At 38.1% G+C, this 22,684-nt stretch overlaps 1 protein-coding gene across 1 annotated transcript in view; it reads right to left on the bottom strand.

The window, feature by feature from the left end:
- LOC149220331 (purple acid phosphatase 18-like) overlaps positions 1-19,606 on the bottom strand; it is an 85,388-nt gene extending 65,782 nt beyond the window's left edge. Inside the window, exon 1 of the mRNA XM_089384755.1 lies at positions 19,051-19,606. Within this exon, the coding sequence (XP_089240881.1) occupies positions 19,051-19,185 (135 nt within the window). The 5' untranslated portion in view covers positions 19,186-19,606. The remainder of the gene's footprint in view (positions 1-19,050) is intronic.
- Positions 19,607-22,684: the final 3,078 nt, after the last annotated feature.

Raw genomic sequence — 22,684 nt, 5'->3', positions numbered from 1 at the left:
ACTTTCAAATATCAAGTCAAGGAAAAGCATCATGTCAACTAGGGCTTCAACCCCTTTCTTCCTTCTTCTGCAATTTCGGTCTTTTAACTCAGTCTTGCACTTTTTGGCCCTATAACACTTCAGTAAATTCGCACGTGTGGCAGTGAATAACAAATTTCAGACCTTATAATCTCCTTCACTTGGCTTCATTTACTTCTTGCCATAGAATAAGCTCTCCTTCTTGTATTTCGCACTTCATTTTTTGCTTCTAGTTGCAGATCGAATATCATCTATGTATCTCTCTCTCAATAGGTCGAATGCATCGGTATATATAGTAGTTTGAAGCTTCTCTTTGAGGTCGACTTGAAAGGACTTGAGGCTGACTTGGTGGAGGAGGATTATATGACCCATTTGCATCAAAATAAATTTTCTTTCTTGACATGCAAAGCCCAAGAAGGGTCTATTACATGATGACAAAGACTAGGACTCGTGACATAAACCCTAAAAGCCTTCAATGGAGGTTTTGACTTGGAAATAAAATAAATAAAGCATGAAATCCATGCTAATAAATCATTTTTCTTTTTCTTTCTTTTGACAAATACATTACATCATGACTCAAATACAATTATGAAGACTGAAACTAGTTACATTTCTCAACAGTAACCCCACATACAACATGCATGTCTGTGTCGATACCTGTCATACTCAAGAGTATAGCTCTAGTTCGTGTCATGTCGCGTGATGCCCTGTTATCCACAAACCAAACTCCAGTGTTCTCGCACTCAGTGGCACTACTACTCGAAAGATGGGACACCAAGGAGAACTCCTCCTCGAACTTCTCTGTAAAGTCATTTACTACAGCTGAAGCTGCCAAAGGATTAGCTTCCCCCTTCTTCCCAAGCACCAACCAACATAGTGACCATACTAGTTACAAGAAAAGCATTGGACCTTGCTCATGTCTTTCTCCTTAGAAGTGGATCCCCCACTCCCCTTCATCTTTCATTTGCCTTTGCCCTTTGCTGCAAGAGTTGCATTCTCTTCATCAACACCCTCTGATTTCACTTGACTTTTACTCAAAGAACCCTTTCGGATCGCTTCTTGAGTAAATTCATCCCATAGTCGGCTCTAGTCTGGAAGTTTTTCTTGACCCACCACACATTTCACAAAGACATCCCACTCCTTGGTGAAGCCTTTTAAGGCTATCTGCACCAACTTTGAGTCTGAGATGACTTCTCCTATAGCTGCCAACTCATCCTTTACCTGAGCCACTCTAGTAAGGTAGGAAGCCACACTCTCTCCTTTGGCCATCTTCACATTGTGCAGCTTGTCTTTGAGAGCCATCTTTCTATTTTCATTCTTTGCTTCATATAAATTCTTCAAAGTATCCCACATCTCTTTGGTTGTTTGCTTCTCATCCAAATGAGGCATAAGGTGGTCTCTAACTCCATCTAGAATGATCCTCTATGCTTTAGCCTCATTCACTTCATGAATGTCCAATGCAATAGGATAGGATGTGGGAACATAAACAACAGTGTTGACAAACCTCCATAGTTTGTCCTCCCTGAGAACAACGCCTATTCTGACCTTCCATTGCAAATAGTTGGGCACCCCATCCAACCAGTCCTCATATTTGATGTTGTAAGCCATTCTCTCTCAGCTGTCCAACAGAAAACAAACAAACAATTTTCCCTTCTACACCCTTACTATCTCACTAAGAATTAATGTGTCCATTGTCCTTTCAGAGCCCCACATCTGATATCATGAAGAAAAACTGGACAAAAATACTAATAGTTTCTCTTAGCACTTTTGTCAAACACTTAGTGTCCTTAGATTTCTGACTTTAATAATATCCCAACGGTGAAAATATTTAACTCAATATTTCAACAGTACTTTTATAATCAGAAACACGTCAATAAGTACTTGCAGCAGAAAGAAACTAACAGTAGACAACACACAGTAATTTAGGGACAAGCCCAGGGCAAAAGCTCAACAGAGGGAAAACCAGAGAAAAGATTTGTATTCTTTAGAGCTCTCAGAAGAATGATACAATCAGCAAAATAACCAGCTATTAAATACAGACTTATCTCACAATCAGCCAACCCTTTCCCTTGAAAACAGTGCCAATAAAGATTCCTCGATTTCTTCCCACACACTACTCAAAAATCTGTACCTTGTACAGTCAAGTACAGCAATAAATGCTGTCACAAACTGCCTCAATTTCTGTGTTCATCCAGTCTGAAATGTACAGCAGATTTTTCTGAAAAATCGTGTCATTGCTTGTCTCAATTTCTGTGCCCTTGACTGCCTCAAAAACTATGTTGTATGGCCCTATTCTCTCCCTTGAAATCTTGGGATCTGTGCCTTGTACTTCCTGAAATTTCTCACACTCTTCTCCACTTTCATGTGCTCTCTCTCTTTTCTCTCAGATGTGAATCACACACATTAATTATGCCTCTCGCTAAATGTCTTTTAAATTTTAATACTTTATTTCTCATTGACTTAACCCTAACCTCTCTAACCAACTATTTCAATGGCTGTGATTTGATTAGATTTGGAACTCACATTTAATCTCTCATTTTAAATACACTTTAAATACTTATTAAATGCACTTTAATTCACCCATTTAAATACACTGAGTTTATAAAGTACAAAATTCACTTCAAGAATATAAACTCAATTTATATCAAAAAGTACATCTAGAGAGACAACTTAATGTCCCCCTCATGATAGACATTGAACCATGGAGAAGGACTTACTGAGCTAACACTTTTCAACATGCCGGCTCCATTCTAACATTTACCTGTTGTCATATATAAATGCTATCAGATCTAAAGTAACAGCCAAGGAGTGTGCCCTCCTGGCTGGCATAACTCAAGTAAATAATGACTTTCCAGCAGGTCACCCTAATGTAACTCCTCATTGAGGGTGCCCTTCATGTAATCAGTAAACTCCCTCATGAACCTCTAACGCTGGTTGTAACTATTTATACCAGCAGGACTGCAGATCCAAAAATAATTGAAATAACCATCTCAAGTACTGTGCCTTCCTCTGCTGTCATAAATGAATGTGGACAGGCCCAAAAGTAGCATCAAATCAGCACCTTTCCTCTGCTGTTAAGTTCTCCCTGCTGCTGGTTATAACTCCCATCACAAGCACGCCCAATTTCTTGTTGTAGATACTGTGTTTGGGTTTCAAAGGAGTGCCCCATATCCTGATATATCTCCTCAAAAGAACACTCGAACTTCTGAACATAACCCATGGCCACATACTTTTACTGCAGTGCCCTATCCTATTCAAATCTTCCCTGGAAACAATGGGAAACATGCAGGAACGTGGCACAAATGTCCATGATTGAAGTGGCCACAAATCGGCTTTGATTTTCCTTGAAAGATATTATCATGAAAGGTACTTTGAGCTTTTGCATCCTTGGTAGAAGTAATGAAGGAACTTCCTTACATTTATTTTTACTATGCCCTTAATCAATACAGGGGTGGAAAGAAGTTGAACATCAGACCTCACTTCAGCATTTGTGGGATAAATTGATCCTAGAAGATTGCTTTCAAGAGTACTTTAATACACGAGATCTGAAGGAAAATATAACACTTCCATACTTGATTACTTGGGGAATCTGGTCAGTGAGGAATGCCAGGTTTTTTGCGGATGTCTAAGTGCCCACTTTCAAAGTTTCATTACAAGTGATTTCACTGTTTTCTTCTTATAAGCCTAGTATAAAGCCAAAACCCAGTCATATGATTATGAACAAGGATTATGCGTGGAGCTTCTTTGATGGGGCCTGCCAGGGTCCAGAACACTTCTGTAGTCTTGGTATTGTGTTATTTACTGCTAAGGATCAGAAATTCACTAGCAAGGCATATATGGTTATTGGTATTAAAAATCAAGCTGAATTTAGAACATTATTTTTCCTATTACAGTGTGCTACAGAGAAAAATATAGTGCAACTACAGGTTTTTGGGGACTCTGATATAGCTATCAAAAAGATGAACAATCACATCCAGGTCCACAGTTTGAGCCTTTCAAAGTTGGGAATACATTTGGAGGATACCTAATGCAGGAGCATGTGACTTGGAGGGAAAATCTTCAAACTTATTCCAAAAATCCAAAAAAATCTACAGGCAAAGGAGTGGGGTCCTTTAGCCAGCAATTTCCATGCTTTTCTAGTTTAAGATAAGGATAGAATTAAGAATAAAATCATGCTGTAATAATCGCTTATGGATAAGCTGTAACAAGCTTTATGCATAATTGCTTTAAATCACTCTATGTAAAAGGCATGCTTTTGTATGGGATAAGGACCGAGAGGGCTTATCTATTATTTATAAAAAGGAAATAACGGGACGCTCTGAGTTAGTCGATCCCGGAGACATTGTCATATTGAAAACTCTCTCTGTGCATCTGAATTTATGATTCTCTGTCAACTGGAATTTGTATGCGCTTATTTACTTCTGAACCCTTGTTAATGGTGATTCGGCTCAGTTCTACCTATTGATATTTGCTTTAAGCTTGTTAACGTGTTTTCCTTTATATTGGCATGCAAGGTTTCCATTATAAGCATTGTTGAGCTTCCAAGCGGAAACTCTAGTTAACACAGGAAAATCGTGAATTACTTAGCTGAAACAGAGTTCCGGACTTGAAGTTTTATTGCACAGAGACTATACCCTTGTCGGGTTCGAAACCTTTATCGCATCGCTGAGTGGGAGCGGGACAGAGCTGAACCGTTGGAACGCCGAACTCCGATAGCGCGACACTACCAGAGCCGAAACATTATAGGGAGGCTTTAATAACATATCGGGTCCGCGATTATTATCGCATCGCAAGTTCGGAGCGGAGGAGCCTTGTATTGGGAGCACTGGAATCGCCGATTGCGACCTCCGATAACACTATGTTTTATCGCGTCAGAGGAAGGAGCTTGGAAGGGCCAATTATAAACCGCCGATAGTGTTAATTGCGTTCAAACGCATTGTTTGAACTTAAAGCACCGATAGTGTATTTTCGTTCCTTTGGAATGAAAGCCCTCCGCCTGTGTATATTGCATTTTAAACGCATTTCCTTTGTTTTAAAGCAACGATATTCTATTAGTATAATTCCTATGGGATTATAATCCCAATAGAGGAAAACATGCCTATGAGATGATTTGTGCCCGATAATAAGGGTTGGGGTGATAAGAGGAAAACCTCATGAGACAGTCAATCTAACATTAGATGACTGATATACCTGTTGAAGCAGAAAGAGGAATTCAACCAGAAATTGAAGAAATTATATCAGGCTTCAGCCGTTTGTCCATATCGCCTACACCCAGGCCACCATTAGTGGTATCAGAGCAACCAACTGACATTGAATTGAATCTCAGAAGCAGGAGAAGGAAAGTTACTATGGCTTTCAGAGTTGGAAGAGGACGAGGACGTGGTGGAAGAGGACAGCCTGTTGCAAACGTTGAAGTAATGGAAGCTATGCAACAGATGCAAGCTAGATTGGATGCATTAACAACAGGCAAAAATATAGATGATGGAGATGTTAGTGAACCTGAGATTGAAGCTACAGAGGAGGAAGCTGTAGCAGTTACCCTGAGATGAGATTTTTCCAGTGAATGTTGAGATCCACAGCTAGGCCAAAGACCGAGGTTCCAATATATAAAGGAGGACTGAATCTAGAAGAAATGATAGACTGGATTAATGGCATGGAGAAATTCTTCAACTATGAAGAAACAAAAGATGAGAAGAAAGTAAAGTTTGTTGTTACCAAGTTAAAAGGCCATGCAGCACTTTGGTGGGATGGTGTGCAGGCAGAAAGAAAGAGACTTGGCAAGCAACCTATCAAGAATTGGAGCAGGATGATAACAAAGCTAAGAGGTAAGTTTCTACTAAGTAATTATCAACAAACCTTGTTCAGACAGATGCAGAATCTTAGACAGAGGTCTTTGACAGTGAAAGAATACACAGAGGAATTCTACAAGGTCAGCATAAGAGCTAGAGAAGCCCAGGATACAGATGAGAAGGTGGCTAGATATGTGAATGGCCTTAGGATGGACATTCAAGATGAGATAAGTCTACTGTCTCCTAAAACAGTAGAGGAAGCTTATCAGATAGCACTGAAAGTTGAAGAAAAACTCATGAGGAAGCAGTGTGCCAGAGGGAGAGGTACTTTCCGAGGAAGGGGAAGTCAAGGTGGTAGAGGGAGATCTACAGCACCTAAAGATGGAGCTAGCAGTAGCTCAACCCAGCATGCACCCACAGGAGGTGATGCAAGAGGCAGAGGGAGTTTTTCTAGAGGGAGAGGAGGCAGAGGAAGAGGAAGAGAAGTAAGATGTTACAGATGTAACAAACTGGGACACAGAGCCTTTGAGTGCCCAGAGAAAGCATAAACAAATAAGAGGAATGCTATTGTTGCTCAAGTTGAGGGGGAAGCAACAACAGTAGTGACAGAAGAAGAAAATATACCAGAGAGAGGAGAACCTTTGGTAGTTAATAAAGTTTTGCTCAAGCCAGCAAAGGAGATAGTTGAACCATCACAAAGGAAGACTTTATTCAGAACAGTGTGTAAAGTTCAAGGGAAATGTTGTCAGATGATCATTGATAGTGGCAGCACTGATAATTTGGTCTCTACAAAAGTGGTGGAGAAATTGAAGCTGAAGACAATGAAACATCCAACACCTTACAAGGTGTCATGGTTACAAAAGGGACATCAACTGTTAGTGAATGAACAGTGTGAAGTGGAATTTCAGGTGGGCAAGTACAAAGATAAAATTGTATGTGATGTGATGCCAATGGATGTGTGTCACATATTGCTTGGAAGACCTTGGCAATATGACAGAGGAGCCATGCATGATGGGAAAAGAAACACCTACAAGTTTGGAAAGGATGGTGTCAATCATACATTGCTGCCTCTGCAAGAAGAAGATGTACCAGGAAAGAAGACTAATCCAAAAACTCTGTTATTAGGAGGAAAGGAATACTTGAAGCAGATTGAAAAGAATGAGGTAAATTTTGCTGTAATTTGCAAGCCCAAGGTAACAATGACTTCTACTAAAATTTCCTATGTACCCATTGAAATTCAAGAAATGTTGGAGAAATATTATGATATTATTGTTGATGATTTTCCAAATGAGTTGCCACCCATTAGAAGAATTAGCCATCATATAGATTTGATTCCTGGAGCAAGTCTACCTAACAAAGCAACTTATAGAATGACTCCTACAGAAAATGAAGAGGTTAGGAAGCAGGTGCAAGAATTGCTTGAAAAAGGGCTGATCAGAGAAAGCTTGAGTCCTTGCGCAGTACCAACAGTGTTGAGTCCAAAGAAAGATGGAGGCTGGAGAATGTGTACAGATTCAAGAGCCATCAATAAAATCACAATCAGGTACAGATTTCCTTTACCTAGAATTGAAGATTTAATGGATTGCTTGAGTGGAGCAAAGTATTTTTCAAAACTAGATCTTAAAAGTGGGTATCTGTTAGGATATTCCGACACATAGGATATAGTTAAGTTCAACTTGGTCTAGTGTAGAGTTAGGTATAGAGTTAGGTAAAGTGTGTTTCTTTACCGTTGTACATTTTGTAACTTACAATCCGACGGTCACGATATGTAGTGATCCGACGGTTCATTCTCTCCTCGGTATTACCGACACTTGATCCGTGGCTTGACACCCGATTGGTCCATGAGTTCTATTTAAAGGGCATGGAGGGTCATTGTTCGGGTAATCCGTGCATGAGAGAAGCTTATGTAAATTTTCATTCTTTGATTAATAAATTGCCTGTAGTACCCACGTTGGGACAGGTCGTGGACTGTTTCCCTCTTTGAGGGTTTTAACCACGTCAAAAATACTGGCGTATTGATCTGTGATCTGGTTGTGAGCGGTGTCCTTTTGGTATTCTTTCTGAGGAACTTACCCTGTAAACTCCTACATGGTATCAGAGCTATTTGAGGGCCGCGTCCGTTGGTGATCCAAATCTGAAGCCGGTAGAACTGCATGCGGCTGTCGTTTCCTAGATCTGCTGTTTCTGACTGCTTTCGGGCCGAGAGGACTGCTCTGTTGCGTTCGGAGCATCTGTTCCAGTGAGGAACCCCTTTCGTTTCACGCGAAAAGGTTTCCGGTAGCCCTAGCTGCGTCATTTTTCAGATCGGAGGTATACAGTGTTTTTTGCAGTTTACTGTTATTTTCTCTCTGCTTATTTCGGTTTCGATTTATTTAGCCTTTTTTTTAACCGGATCTATACCTTTCATTTCTGCGTATGCTCTTTGCCCTGCGACTCTGTGCGATCTGGGCAAATCAGAAACAGAAAGGAAGGATTTTTCTCATGCGTATGCTCTTTTCCCTGCACCTTAGTGTGATCTCGGAAAATCAGAAACATTGAGAAAAATATTTAGTTTTTGGGCTAAAGCTAACTTTGAGATTTTTTTTTTAAATTTCTAGTTTTTTGGCTAAAGCTAACTTCGAGCCACAAGGTTCGTTTTTCTTTGCATATTCGTGTTGGGTTTTGTGTCTTGTGTTTTGTAGGGAAAAAGAGCTTTCTCAAGGCAAGCACGCAAACAAAGGCCCCCCCCCCCTCTCTCTCTCTCTCTCTCTCTCTCTCAAATTTTTTGTATAGATCAATTGGTTCAACGCTATTTTAAGAGAGTAGAGGTCTTGGGTTCAAGTCTCCATTTTGTGGGGGCGGATTTTTTCATTCCCGCACATTCGCGCACTTTGCCGGCAACGTCAACAATTTTTTTTTCAAAAAGCCATAACTTCTTCATCCGGAAGCCTTTTTCAGAGCCGTTTTTTTTAAAACCGCCTATTTTTTCGAGATCTATCCATTGGAACACTTACTTTCAGCATCTTCAGCTTCAGTTTTTTTTAAAAATGGAAAGTCCATGCCAAGTCATTCTTGACAGCACTAACTACTTCCAATGGGTAGCCTACATGGAAGATTTACTTAGAAGTAAAGGTCTCTTCAGAATAGACACAGACCAAGAGAAGAAACCAAAAGATGAAGACAAGGCTGCAAAATGGGAAAATAGACAAGATCAAGCACGTGGTTTGATAGGGATGTCTATTTCTCCTGATCTTAGATTCCACATTGCAGAACTTGAGACTCCTCATGAAGCATTAGAAAAACTTGCTAAAGTTTTTGGGATTAAAAATGAAATTAGAGCCCATCAACTTGAAAATGAGTTGCTTACTTTGGATCCTAATAATTTTTCTTGCATTGAAGATTTCTTGTCCAAATTCAAGACCCTTAGATATCTCTTGGAAGGTGTTAAAGTTAAGAAAGAAGATGGTAACCTTATTTATTCCATCCTTACTAAGTTGGGACCAGCCTACTCTGTATTTGTTTCCACTTTCCATTCTACAAGGGAAGCTTTCATTTGTCAAGGAAAAGACTACAAGGCCCCTTCCTTTGACTCCTTTTGTGATTCCTTAATAAGAGAACAAGAAAAACTCTCACACCTTGGTCTTCTTAATCTTGGAAACTCTTCCACGAAAGTGTTAGCCGCCCAGCAGCAACCAAATTCAAAGAATCCTAAGAAGTCATATCCTCAAAAGAATGGTCCTAAACCAACTCAGCCTCAAAATGAAAGATCATTTCAGCAAAATGATAAGACCAATAAAAACAAATGGAAGAAGACTGATAGACATTGTAACTTTTGTAATCGAGATGGCCACTTAGAATCTAAATGCTTCAAGAAGATGGAAGCCTTGGAAGCCGCAATGAAGAAACATAACATCCATGTGGAGCCTACGTCAACTTCAACTTCCGGAATGGCACTTTCTGCATGTCGTTGTCAATCATCTCAGTCTGGTTATGCATTAAATGTATCTTCTTCTTCTTCTCATTCTCATGAGTGGCTCATTGATTCTGGAGCCTCTTATCACATGGCCAAAAACCAAGCCATGTTTTCTTCTTTAAATGATTGTAACACCAAAAATATATATGTTGGTGATGATAGATCTCTTAATGTTGTAGGGACTGGAACTGTTCATCTAGACAATGGTCAGTTTAATGATGTATTATGTGTTCCAACCTTATCCTGCAACCTTCTATCTGTCTATCAGATAACTCATTCAGGTGAAGGTAAAATTGTTGAATTTTCACCTCATGATGTTGTAATCAAGGATCTAAAAGATCCTAAACAGATTCTAGCTACTGGTCTTGCTGATGATTCCACAAGGTTGTATAAGTTTCACAACTTTGGGTCATCAAATCTTCCCTCAGTATTTGTTGCTCATAATGATGAAGTGAGCAAACTTTGGCATGAGCGATTTGGTCACTTAAACTATCGCTCCCTTCAGCATCTATGTAAAGAAAATATGGTGACAGGTCTTCCTATGGTATCTTGCAGAGATGGTGTTTGTTCCGGATGTGTACTCGGAAAACATCATCGGGACAGTTTTGACAAACGTGCCTCTTGGCACGCCTCAGCCCCTTTACAGCTTGTGCACAGTGATTTATGTGGTCCTCTTCCTGTTGCTTCATTCTCTGGCTGCAAGTACTTCTTAACTTTCATTGATGATTTCTCCAGACGCACTTGGGTATACTTCTTAAAACTCAAGAGCGAAGTATTTAACACATTTTTGGCCTTCAAAGCCTTTGTTGAAAAACAATCTGGACATCAAATTCTTAAGCTAAGAACTGATAATGGTGGAGAATATGTTAAAAACACATTCATCAACTTTTGCACCGAAAATGGAATTCAAATGCAACATACTGTTCCATACACTCCACAACAAAATGGTGTAGCTGAAAGGAAAAATCGCACCTTAAAGGAAATGGCTAATTGTATGCTGCAATCTAAAGGACTCAGTCTTAGTTTTTGGGCCGAAGCAATTAATTGTGCAAATTATATAATCAATCGCACTCCTACTAAGGTTCTAGAGAATATCACTCCAGAAGAAGCTTGGAGTTCCATTAAACCAGATGTAAGTCACTTTCGTGTGTTTGGAAGTGAAGCATGGGCCCATATTCCAGATGAAAAGCATAAAGCTTTAGAACCTAAGAGTGAGAAATGTACTTTTGTTGGATATTCTGAAGATGTAAAAGGTTATAGACTTATTCCATTTAAGTCCAAAAATGTTATCATTAGAAGAGATGTAAAATTTGATGAGAATAAATCGGCCTGCGAGCCTAGTCCGGCGGATGTGCCACCTCTTCCTATCTCTTCTACTTTTGAAAACATTTCTTCTTCAGATGATGAAAGCGAGGATGATAATCCTCCCCCACCTTCTCAGGATCCTCAACTTCCAAGATGGGTCCGTGCTACTCGGGATGCAGCAGGTGATCTTGCCGGTGATCCTACAGATCAGCGACGTACACGTTCTCAGTTTGAAAGAGCCTCTTCTTTACTGGCTCAAGCTCCAGTAAATCATGATCCTGACACTTTTGCAGAAGCTTCAGGCCATCCACATTGGGAAGCAGCTATGAATGAAGAATATCATTCATTGATGACAAATGATACATGGGATCTTGTTCCTCTACCAAAGGGACGCAAACTTGTTAGATGTAAATGGGTTTACAGAACCAAGTATGGACCAGATGGGAAAGTTGATAAACATAAAGCTCGTCTCGTTGCTAAGGGCTTTTCACAGGTTGAAGGCATTGACTACACTGAAACCTTCTCCCCTGTTGCCAAAATGAACTCTATCCGCCTTGTTATTTCCCTTGCTGCCTCTTTAAAATGGGAAGTCCATCAGATGGATGTTAAATCTGCCTTCTTGCAGACTTGCAGGAAGAAATCTATATGGAACAACCCATTGGCTTCATACAAACAGACTCCAGCCTTGTTTGTCGACTTAAGAAATCCCTTTATGGCCTCAAGCAAGCTCCTCGGGCTTGGTATGCCAAAATGGATAGCTTTCTTTTAGAATCTGGCTTTTCTAGGTGTCATTCTGACAATACTGTCTACACCAAGAAAGTGGGCAACTCTCTTATCATCCTTGTTCTTTATGTTGATGATCTTATTCTTACTGGTAGTGATCCCAACCTTATAAACCATGTGAAGTCCAGCCTTAAAAAGAAATTTGAAATGACAGACTTAGGACACTTACACTATTTTCTCGGTCTTCAAGTCTTGCAATCCAAGGAGGGTATTTTCCTTTCCCAGTCCAAGTATGCTTGTGATATTCTTCGTCATTTTCACATGGAAGACTGTAAGCCAGCCCCTTCTCCCTTTCAGTCTGGAGTCAAACTTTCAGTCTCTTGTACTTCTCCTGAAGTTGATGCTACCTTATACCGTCAACTTGTAGGAAAACTCTTGTATTTAACCCATACTCGTCCTGATCTTTCCTTTGCTGTTGGCCTTGTTGCTCGTTTTATGCAAAACCCCCGTGAAAGTCATTGGAAAGCAGCTAAAAGAATACTTCGTTATGTTCGAGGTACAGTACAGTTTGGGATTCATTACAGTGCCAAAGCAGCTCCTCTGTTAGTTGGTTTCACTGATTCTGATTGGGCTGGTGACCCTGATGATCGGAAGTCTACTGCCGGTTATGTCTTCACTCTTGGTTCAGGACCTATTACATGGGCTTGTAAGAAACAGGCTGCCATTTCTCTTTCGTCAGCAGAAACAGAGTATCGTGGTGCCGTGGAAGCTAGTAAGGAAGCCTTGTGGCTTCGTCAGATCCTATCAGAGTTTGGCTTTGAGCAGCAGCATCCAACCACACTTTGGTGTGATAATCAAAGTGCCATTCAGCTATGCAAAGATCCAGTCCAGCATCAGCGCAGCAAACACATTGAACTACACATGCACTTCATCAGAAAGCTCATTCATGACCATGTTCTTGAAGTGCAATATTGTCCAACAGATGATCAGGTTGCAGACATCTTCACAAAGGCTCTCACAGAGGCGAAGTTCACTAAACTTCGATATATGCTTGGAGTTCAGGAAGTTGTCACTAAGGGGGGATAGGCTCTAGTGCCTCCTTCCTTCTCCTATTGTGTCATATTTGTAAATCCTTCAATCCTATCCCAAGTTGTTCTTAAGGGGGGATGTTAGGATATTCCGACACATAGGATATAGATAAGTTCAACTTGGTCTAGTGTAGAGTTAGGTATAGAGTTAGGTAAAGTGTGTTTCTTTACCGTTGTACATTTTGTAACTTACAATCCGACGGTCACGATATGTAGTGATCCGACGGTTCATTCTCTCCTCGGTATTACCGACACTTGATCCGTGGCTTGACACCCGATTGGTCCATGAGTTCTATTTAAAGCGCATGGAGGGTCATTGTTCGGGTAATCCGTGCATGAGAGAAGCTTATGTAAATTTTCATTCTTTGATTAATAAATTGCCTGTAGTACCCACGTTGGGACAGGCCGTGGACTGTTTCCCTCTTTGAGGGTTTTAACCACGTCAAAAATACTGGCGTATTGATCTGTGATCTGGTTGTGAGCGGTGTCCTTTTGGTATTCTTTCTGAGGAACTTACCCTGTAAACTCCTACAGTATCATCAGATAAGGATAAGAGAAGGGGATGAGTGGAAAATCGCTTTTAAGACAAATGAGGAATTGTATGAGTGGAGAGTAATGCCTTTTGGGTTGTCAAATGCACCAAGTACATTTATGAGACTCATGAATAAAGTTTTTAAAGACTTTATTGGTAAATTTGTAATAGTATATCTGGACGATATATTAGTTTACAGCAGGTCTAAGGAGGAGCACATGAGGCATTTGAATTATGTCTTACAAAGGCTGCTGCAGGAGAAATTATTGTTGAATTTGAAGAAATGCTCATTCATGAAAGAAGAGCTAGTGTACTTGGGTTTTGTTATTTCTGCTGAAGCGCTGAAGATGGATCCAGAAAAGATCAAGGCAATCATGGAGTGGCCTTCACCTAAAAGTGTCTTTGAGGTAAGAAGTTTTCATGGTCTAGCTAGTTTTTATAGAAAAATCATTAAGAATTTTAGTAAGATCAATGCATCTATTATTGAGACCATAAAGAAGGACAGACAACCATTTAGATGGATTGCTGAAGCAGGAAAAAAATTGCAGCTGTTAAAGAAGAAAATCACTAAAAAGCCTATTTTGGTTTTACCTGATTTTAGTAAGCCTTTCCAAGTGAAGTGTGATGCCAGCGGAGAAGCAATTGGAGGTGTTTTAAGCCAGGAAGATAGACCTATAGCCTACTTTAGTGAAAAGCTAAATGATTCCAAAAAGAAATATTCTTCTTATGATAAGGAGTTCTACGCAGTTGTACAGTCATTAAAAAAATGGAGGCATTATCTAATGTCAAAAGAATTTATCCTTTACTCAGATAACCATGCACTACAATATATTATGCAACAACCAAAGCTTAGCCAGAAACATGCCAAATGGGTGGAGTATCTTCAAGGCTTCCATTTTGTTTTGAAGCATATAAATGGCCAATCAAATAAAGTTGCAGATGTGAATGTATTATTTCAAGAGAGTCAAATCCAAGTGTTGGGTTTTGATTTTCTTAAAGAAACCTATGAAACAGATCCAGATTTTAAAGAGGCATTTGAAGCTTGTAAAAACCCTGTTTTGATGGATAGGAGTAGATGGTTGGATTACTTCTTACAAGATGGACTGTTGTTTAAGAAAAATCAGTTGTGCATACCAAACTGTTCAATGAGGGAGAATTTAATCAAAGAAAAACATAGTGGAGGACTTGCAGGACATTTTGGCATAGAGAAGACTTTTGAACAATTGAACAGATTTTATTTCTGGCCGAAAATGAAATCTGAAGTGGAGAAGTATGTGAAAACTTGCAAAGTCTGTCAACATGCAAAGGGAAGGAGCCAAAACACAGGTTTGTATATTCCATTACCAATTCCAAATAGGCCTTGGGATATGGTAAGTATGGATTTTGTTTTGGGCTTACCAAAGACTCAAAGAGGTAATGATTCAATTTTTGTTGTAGTGGACAAATTTTCAAAAATGGCACACTTTATTCCATGTTATAAAACTAGTGATGCTTCTCACATTGCTAATTTATTTTTTAAGGAGGTTGTAAGATTGCATGGGTTGTCTAAGAGTATTGTCTCAGACAGGGATTCCAAATTTGTTGGACATTTTTGGAGAACATTATGGAAGAAGCTGGGAACTAAATTAAGTTTCAGTTCTGCCTATCATCCACAAACTGATGGACAGACTAAAGTTGTGAACAGGAGTTTGGGCAATCTTTTAAGGAGCCTTACTGCAAAACATCCAAAGCAGTGGGATCGAGTGTTGGCACAAGCTGAATATGCATATAATGACTCACCTAACAGGAGTACAGGACAGAGTCCATTCCATATTGTTTATGGAAAACATCCAAGAGGAGTATCTGAGTTAAGAAACTTGGGAAAAGATGAGATGAGAAGTGTAAAGGGTGAAGATTTTGCTTCAGAAATGAAAGCAATACATGAACAAGTGAAACAACAGCTGCAGGATAGCAACATCAAGTACAAAACCAGAGCAAACATGAGAAGAAGAGAGGTGAACTTTGAAGTTGGAGATCTGGTTTTAGCACATCTCAGAAAGGAGAGGTTTCCAAAGAGGGAGTATAACAAATTGAAGTTCAAAAAAATTGGACCGTGCAGAGTGTTGAGGAAATTTTCTGCAAATGCTTATGAGATTGAGTTACCCCCTGATGTTGGAATATCACCAATTTTTAATGTTGCAGACCTGTACAAGTATGAAGGTGAAACTGCAGATGATACAGCACAAGATCAAAAGACCCAAGAGATTGAATGGGTAAAACAGTTACCCACAGCAAAGGAATTACAACCAGAAAGAATTTTGGACAAGAAGGTGTTTAAGAAAACAAGGGGACGAGAATACTTCCAGTATTTGGTAAAGTGGAAGGATTAGCCAACCACTGAAGCTACTTGGGTTACAGAAGACATGCTACAAAAACTGGGTAGTTCTGTAGATGAACTCATGGACAGGAGCCCATGAAGAATTTTGTCCTCAGGAGTCTGATGCAGGAGCATGTGACTTGGAGGGAAAATCTTTAAACTTATTCCAAAAATCCAAAAAACTCTACAGGCAAAGGAGTGGGGTCCTTTAGCTAGCAATTTCCATGCTTTTCTAGTTTAAGATAAGGATAGATTTAAGAATAAAATCATGTTGTAATAATCACTTATGGATAAGCTGTAACAAGCTTTATGCATAATTGCTTTAAATCACTCTATGTAAAAGGCATGCTTTTGTATGGGATAAGGACCAAAAGGGCTTATCTATTATTTATAAAAAGGAAATAACGGGACACTCTGAGTTAGTCGATCTCGGAGACATTGTCATATTGAAAACTCTCTCTGTGCATCTGAATTTATGATTCTCTGTCAACTGGAATTTGTATGCGCTTATTTACTTCTAAACCCTTGTTAATGGTGATTCGGCTCAGTTCTACCTATTGATATTTGCTTTAAGCTTGTTAACGTGTTTTCCTTTATATTGGCATGCAAGGTTTCCATTATAAGCATTGTTGAGCTTCCAAGCGGAAACTCTAGTTAACATAGGAAAATCGTGAATTACTTAGCCGAAACAGAGTTCCGGACTTGAAGTTTTATTGCACGGAGACTATACCCTCGTCGGGTCCGAAACCTTCATCGCATCACTGAGTGGGAGTGGCACAGAGCTGAACCATTGGAACACCAAACTCCGATAGCGCGACACTACCGGAGCCGAAACATTATAGGGAGGCTTTAATAACATATCAGGTCCGCAATTATTATCACATCGCAAGTTCGGAGAGGAGGAGCCTTATATTGGGAGCATTGGAATCGTAGATTGCGACCTCCGATAACACTGTGTTATCACGTCAGAGGAAGGAGCTTGGAAGGGCCGATTATAAACCGCCGATAGTGTTAATTGTGTTCAAACCTCATGAGACAATCAGTCTAACATTAGATGACTGATATACCTATTGAAGCAGAAAGAGGAATTCAGCCAGAAATTGAGGAAATTATATCAGGCTTCGGCCGTTTGTCCATATCGCCTGCACCCAGGCCACCAATACCTCTGGTCATTATCAGATGATTAGTTTTGCTTATATTTAAAGAACTGAACAGTTTTGCCAATTCACTAAGGAATCTTTGCATTTGGCTCAAAGTTTTCTTGTTTTAGATGAATTTACTGAGGGGCATCTAGTTTCCTCAAGGTCTTGTTACCTTTTAGACTTCTGATCTTATTTGGCTGGTGATCTGTAACATGTCAACTGATGATGACATACTTTGATTAGAACTCAGTTAGATATTTAAGGTTTTGGAACAGCTTATGTAAAGGATACTAGTAATGGTAGTGGGCATGTAGGCCACAGAAAACTAGTCATACATTGTATGTGCATCAGCACCTAAGGATTTTCCTCAAGGTCTTATGACCTTTTAGACTTCTGATCTTATTTGGCTGGTGATCTGTAACATGTCAACTGATGATGACATATTTTGATATAGAACTCAATTAGATATTCAAGTTTTTGGAACAGCTTATGTAAAGGATACCGGTAGTGTTAGTGGGCATGCAGGCCACAGAAAACTAGTCATACATTGTATGTACATCAGCACCTAAGGATTGTATTTGCAATACATTTTGAAAGGCTGGAAATCCATTCAAAAATCTGATTTACTGCTCTGATTCTGTTAACTGGTTCAAATTTTAACAGGGGCTAATGATAATTGGTATAATCCTCTTGTTTGCTCTACAATTTAAGAGGCTAGCATAAAAGGGAAAACATTGCTTTTGTATTTTTATAAAATAAGGCTATGGCAAGAAATTCCATAGGGGAATTTGTGGCTTATAAGTTATGCATTTATTTTATAACTTTGGAAATGCCTTTCTAGATGGATTACTAGTTGGATTGTCCTAGTTAAAGTTTATGCGGTGGGACTGTTGCCTCAAAATCTACCAGGTCTTGTGAGATGCCTCACAAGGCAAAAGCCAGATCAAGACACAACAATGAGGTGGATGCCATTGTCACCTCAGCAATCCACCTCCTGCTCTTTAGTGGGATTTCACCACATGGAAGGCTTCCCAGTTCAGGTCACCTAAAGGATATTCTTGGTCTAGGGTTCCAAGGTGACAATTGAATAGGCTTACCAAAGATACTCAGGCTAAGGACAAGACTCAATTCTACTAGACAAGGAATAGTGTGCCTTAGGAGCAGCCTACAAAGGACTTGTAGCCTAGGGTTTTTGATATATCAGCCTAGATCCATCTAATTTGGGATCTAACGTGAGCCGAGAGGGGAATAGTGTGCCTTAAGAGCAGCCTACAAAGGACTTGTAGCCTAGAGTTTTTGATATATCAGCCTAGATCCATCTAATTTGGGATCTAACGTGAGCCGAGAGGGATCAAATTTCGTCAGGGTCAAACTTCTTTTAGAGTGCAAAATAGTATGAAACGATCCACACCTTTAGAGTGAACTGGTAAGGATACCTTTCTTGAAAGGGCATGTAGCTCAGTTGTAGAGCAGCCCGCCAGCGGAGAGCAAGTCCTGGGTCCAATTCCTAGCCTATCCATTTTTTGGTTGGCAATGGCTAGGAAGCCAAAAATTTTGGCTCAAACAAAGGGTGTTAGAGCTAGCAATCTACACCTTTATATTGAAGAGGCAAGGATTCTCGGGCCAAGGCCAGGTCCTGAGTTTGATCCCTAGTCTGCCCAATTTTCAAATAAACACACACCAGAACCTGCCAAAAGCTTTAAAGTTTAAAGCATGTTATTTGTGGTTGGTTTGACTAGTTCTTTCAGTATTTTGCAGGGTAGCGTGGCTTTCAAGCATCTAATGGAAACATAAACTCATGAGAGCGCTGTATAAGAAAACCCAACCCGTCAAATGTATCAAAGGAATGACCCCAGAGGGCTTTGAATTACACCCCCATCACAGTAAACCAATTTGAAAATGACAATAATACAGAGTACATCTTATTGAATTACCATCACTTAACAATTTACACCGTGGGACTTTGTTTACCTCTGAGCAAGCCTAAGATGCTGTTCCTAGCCAAGTTCTGAGATATTAATTTAGGCACTTCATGTGAGTTCAAACTGAAAACCGGTAATAATCATAATGTTTCGCTCATTTTCAAAATTCTGGTTTCTTTGTTCTATGTTTCTAAGTACTAGATATATGGAAAGAATAGATTACCTGTTGAGGATCGGTATCTGAGCTTGCATTCTGTTGAAGATTGGGCAATGTTTCTGGAGCAGGTGGACCAACATAAGCAGATGCATAAACAGCCAATAGCAGTATCATAAGCCCAAGTAGAACACCCATTTCCATTAATGTCCACCCACAGCCCAACCCGAGTACACACCAGCTGCAGCTGCTACCTCTGCACTACCTACTCAGTGCATACTTCATGAGTTTGGAACCCAACTCCATTACTCCAACATTTATTTTACTCCCAACTCTGGTTCTCATACTCAGTGCATCTTCATGACTTTGGAGCCCAACTCCATTACTCCAACATTTATTTTACTCCCAACTCTGGTTCTCATACTCAGTGCATCTTCATGACTTTGGAGCCCAACTCCATTACTCCAACATTTATTTTACTCCCAACTCTGGTTCTCATACTCAGTGCATCTTCATGACTTTGGAGCCCAACTCCATTACTCCAACATTTATTTTACTCCCAACTCTGGTTCTCATTGACGTTTTTGAACCAATCATTGTTATCTCTCAGATTATACGTCGAGTTTGTAATGCCTTCCGAGCTTTATAATCCTCTGTCACCTCGGAGGGGATTGACACGCGATGTTTGTGACACTATACTTGTCAGTCGTTGTCGGTACTTCTGTCTACAAATATTGTCCAAAGATCGAGGCACTAAAAATTATGGGAGACTGGGACCCCAAAATAGTTTGACCGCTTGATTCAAAACTTTGTTTATGGTGAAGCTATGCGGTTTTGGCTTTGTCTGAAAATCGAGTTAAATTTTTCGAAAAAATAAAACCCGAAAGTGTATAGTGCATGGCAGTTTTTATATTAATGTAGAAATATAAATAAAAGGGTAATGATTCTTTATTATAATTTTAAAATGAGAATAAATTTGGGATTTGGGGTATGTTTTAAAATGTTTTTGTGTAGTTAAGAGTTTATATTTTTCTTGGATATAAAAATTTTGAAAGAGTGATAGTCTGTTTTTTACTACTTTTCAATGGAATCATTTTAAATAGTGATTTTCTTTTAATAATATAATGATCTTTTATTATAATTTTTAAAATGAGAATAAATTTGGGATTTAGAGTATGTTTTAAAATGTTTTTGTGTAGTTAAGATTTATATTTTTTGGATATAAAAATTTTGGAAGAGTGATAGTCTGTTTTTTACTATTTTTTAGTAGAATTATTTTAAATGATCTGATTTTCTTTTAATAGCAATGATGAATTAACTTATATTTATAAATAACTATTATTTTTATTATTAATTTTATAATTAAATTAAAATAGATTTTTTTAATATTTAAAAAAATATATATATAATAAATTTATATATTTTGAAATAGAAAAGATTAATAAATTCAACTACTCAAAACATTTAAAATTATTTTATATATTTTATATATAATGTTTTAGGGACAAAATGTAAAGTAACCATGGTTTATAATTAAGAATGAAGTAAGATATGTTTTTTAAGCATTTTTTTTCATCGTATTGGGACATATACTTATTTAAATAGTTTTGCATCAGTAACTTATAATAATAATAATATGTTATAAAATAGGTTATTTAAATAGTTTTGCATCAGTAACTTATAATAATAATAATATGTTATAAAATAGGTTATTAAATTTATAGGTTATTGGGACATATACTTATATGTTTAAATAGTTTTGCATCAGTAATTTATAATAATAATAATATGTTATAAAATAGATTATTAAATATGCTATAAATTAGGTTAGAGAAAGTTATAGGATAATAATATGTTTTAAATATGTAATAAAATAAGTTTTAAAAAGATGTAAAATAATAATTTGTTATAAAATAGGTTGTAAGAAATATTATTAAAACAATTTTGAAAATAAAAATAAAATTATGAAATATTTATTCACTTTGTATGGTTATGAAATATATAGGAAAGTTTATTGATTTTAAAAAAGTTATAATATTTTTTATTGAAAAATTATCAACAGTCATGTTAATGATGTGATGTGTGATATTGTTGTAAAAAATAAATTTTATCATTTAATTTTTTTAAAGTTGATGGTGAGTGGTGGCAAGTTGATCGTGAGTTATGGTTTATTTAGAGGTGAAATTTAAAATGAAGTATAAGTATATTTAGGTTATTATATTTGGGTGATTTTATTTCAAAGTAGTTTTTTAATGTTTTTTCTTTCTATTTCATCATAGTGATTTTTAGTTGGCAATTTCTATTTCACAAATGACAAGATGTTGAATGTGTTTTTTTGTATCACTTAGTTAAATATTTTAAAAGTTTGATATTATTAACTTTTCCGTGGGTATAATGAAAGATGCTTGTAACAAAACAAATCTAATGTCACATGAGAATTATGTTGAATCACATGATGTTAATTTCAGTGGTTAAGGAAAGAATCTAAGGTATGTTGAAAACAAACTATTGAATAAGTAGCATCATGGATAGCTATGATTTGCTACGTTGAAAACAAACTATTGAATAAGTAGCATCATGCATAGCTATGATTTGCTAACATTTTGGTGCTCTCTCTTATGTGAAATACCATTTGTGACCTCCTCTTGATTAAATTATAATTAATTATAATAATTGTTGTTTAAGTCCAACATTGATCATTAATTACAAAGTCATGATCACTTGGACATAATTATATTGTAAACATTAATATTCTTCACCTAATAAAAGTATTAGCATTTGACTAAGGCATGAGCACTTACAAGGGCCATGATACCGCAAGTGGGGGGTAGCAAGAAGGCTAAGAAGGAAGTTCAATATGTCTATGAAACCCTAGCCAACCTTGACAAGCTATTTGTAGTGCCCAATTTCATTTTGAAAAAAATATCCTCCACCTTTCTTTGTTGGTTTCACAAGTGATCATTGAATATAGTAGGTGAAAATACCACCTTCCACAATTATGAGAGAATGGTATTTGTACCTTGAGGATGGGATTTGTTAATTCAAATCACCCTCTAAAAACTTCATCTTTTCTTGGAAATCGTGATTTTGTTTGAATAGTGAGTTGTGGGAATGAGGATATTCATTCAAGCATGTAGAGGAGGAAGACCCATGTGAATGTGGAGGGGGTGCACAAATGGTAATTTCGGCATGAGGAAAAATATTAATAAAGAAAGGGGGTGTGTGATTGGTTCTTATAGTAAGAAAGTCAACCAGTGAAGAAATACCTCTAGTTTGAGCTAAAATTTCATGTGGGAAGTCTCTAGCTCATCAAGGGAACTCAAGATAGTGAATTTGTGGCATTTTTAGTGCATAAGAAACACATAAGGAGAAGCTCCTTGAGAGTCTATAGAAGGAGAAGCTCACTCATGTGTTATGTGAAGCCAGAAGGAGGAGCCAACAAGAATTTCATGGGAATTCTAGAAGCCAAAGAGCAATTTCCTGCAAATTTACCCCTAAACACTTTACGTAAATTTCTTAGGACCAATGAAATATTACCCAAGTTCACTTTGGTGGTACCATGGTCTAGCTAGTGAGTAGTTATTTGTAAGCAAAGAAAGTGTAGTTGAGCATATCATTCGGTGGAGAAATGCTCATCCTCAATCAGTTTGTTGAGTTATCTTAAATATTAGATAAGTGTCTTTACTTGGCTTGAAAACTCATA

Source organism: Pinus tabuliformis, chromosome Q, assembly GCF_031772625.1.
Source record: "Pinus tabuliformis cultivar Carrire ecotype Pingquan chromosome Q, CPIR1, whole genome shotgun sequence".
NCBI lineage: Eukaryota > Viridiplantae > Streptophyta > Pinopsida > Pinales > Pinaceae > Pinus > Pinus tabuliformis.
Note: the sequence above shows the minus strand (reverse complement) of the source record. Positions and strands in the feature narration are given on the sequence as shown.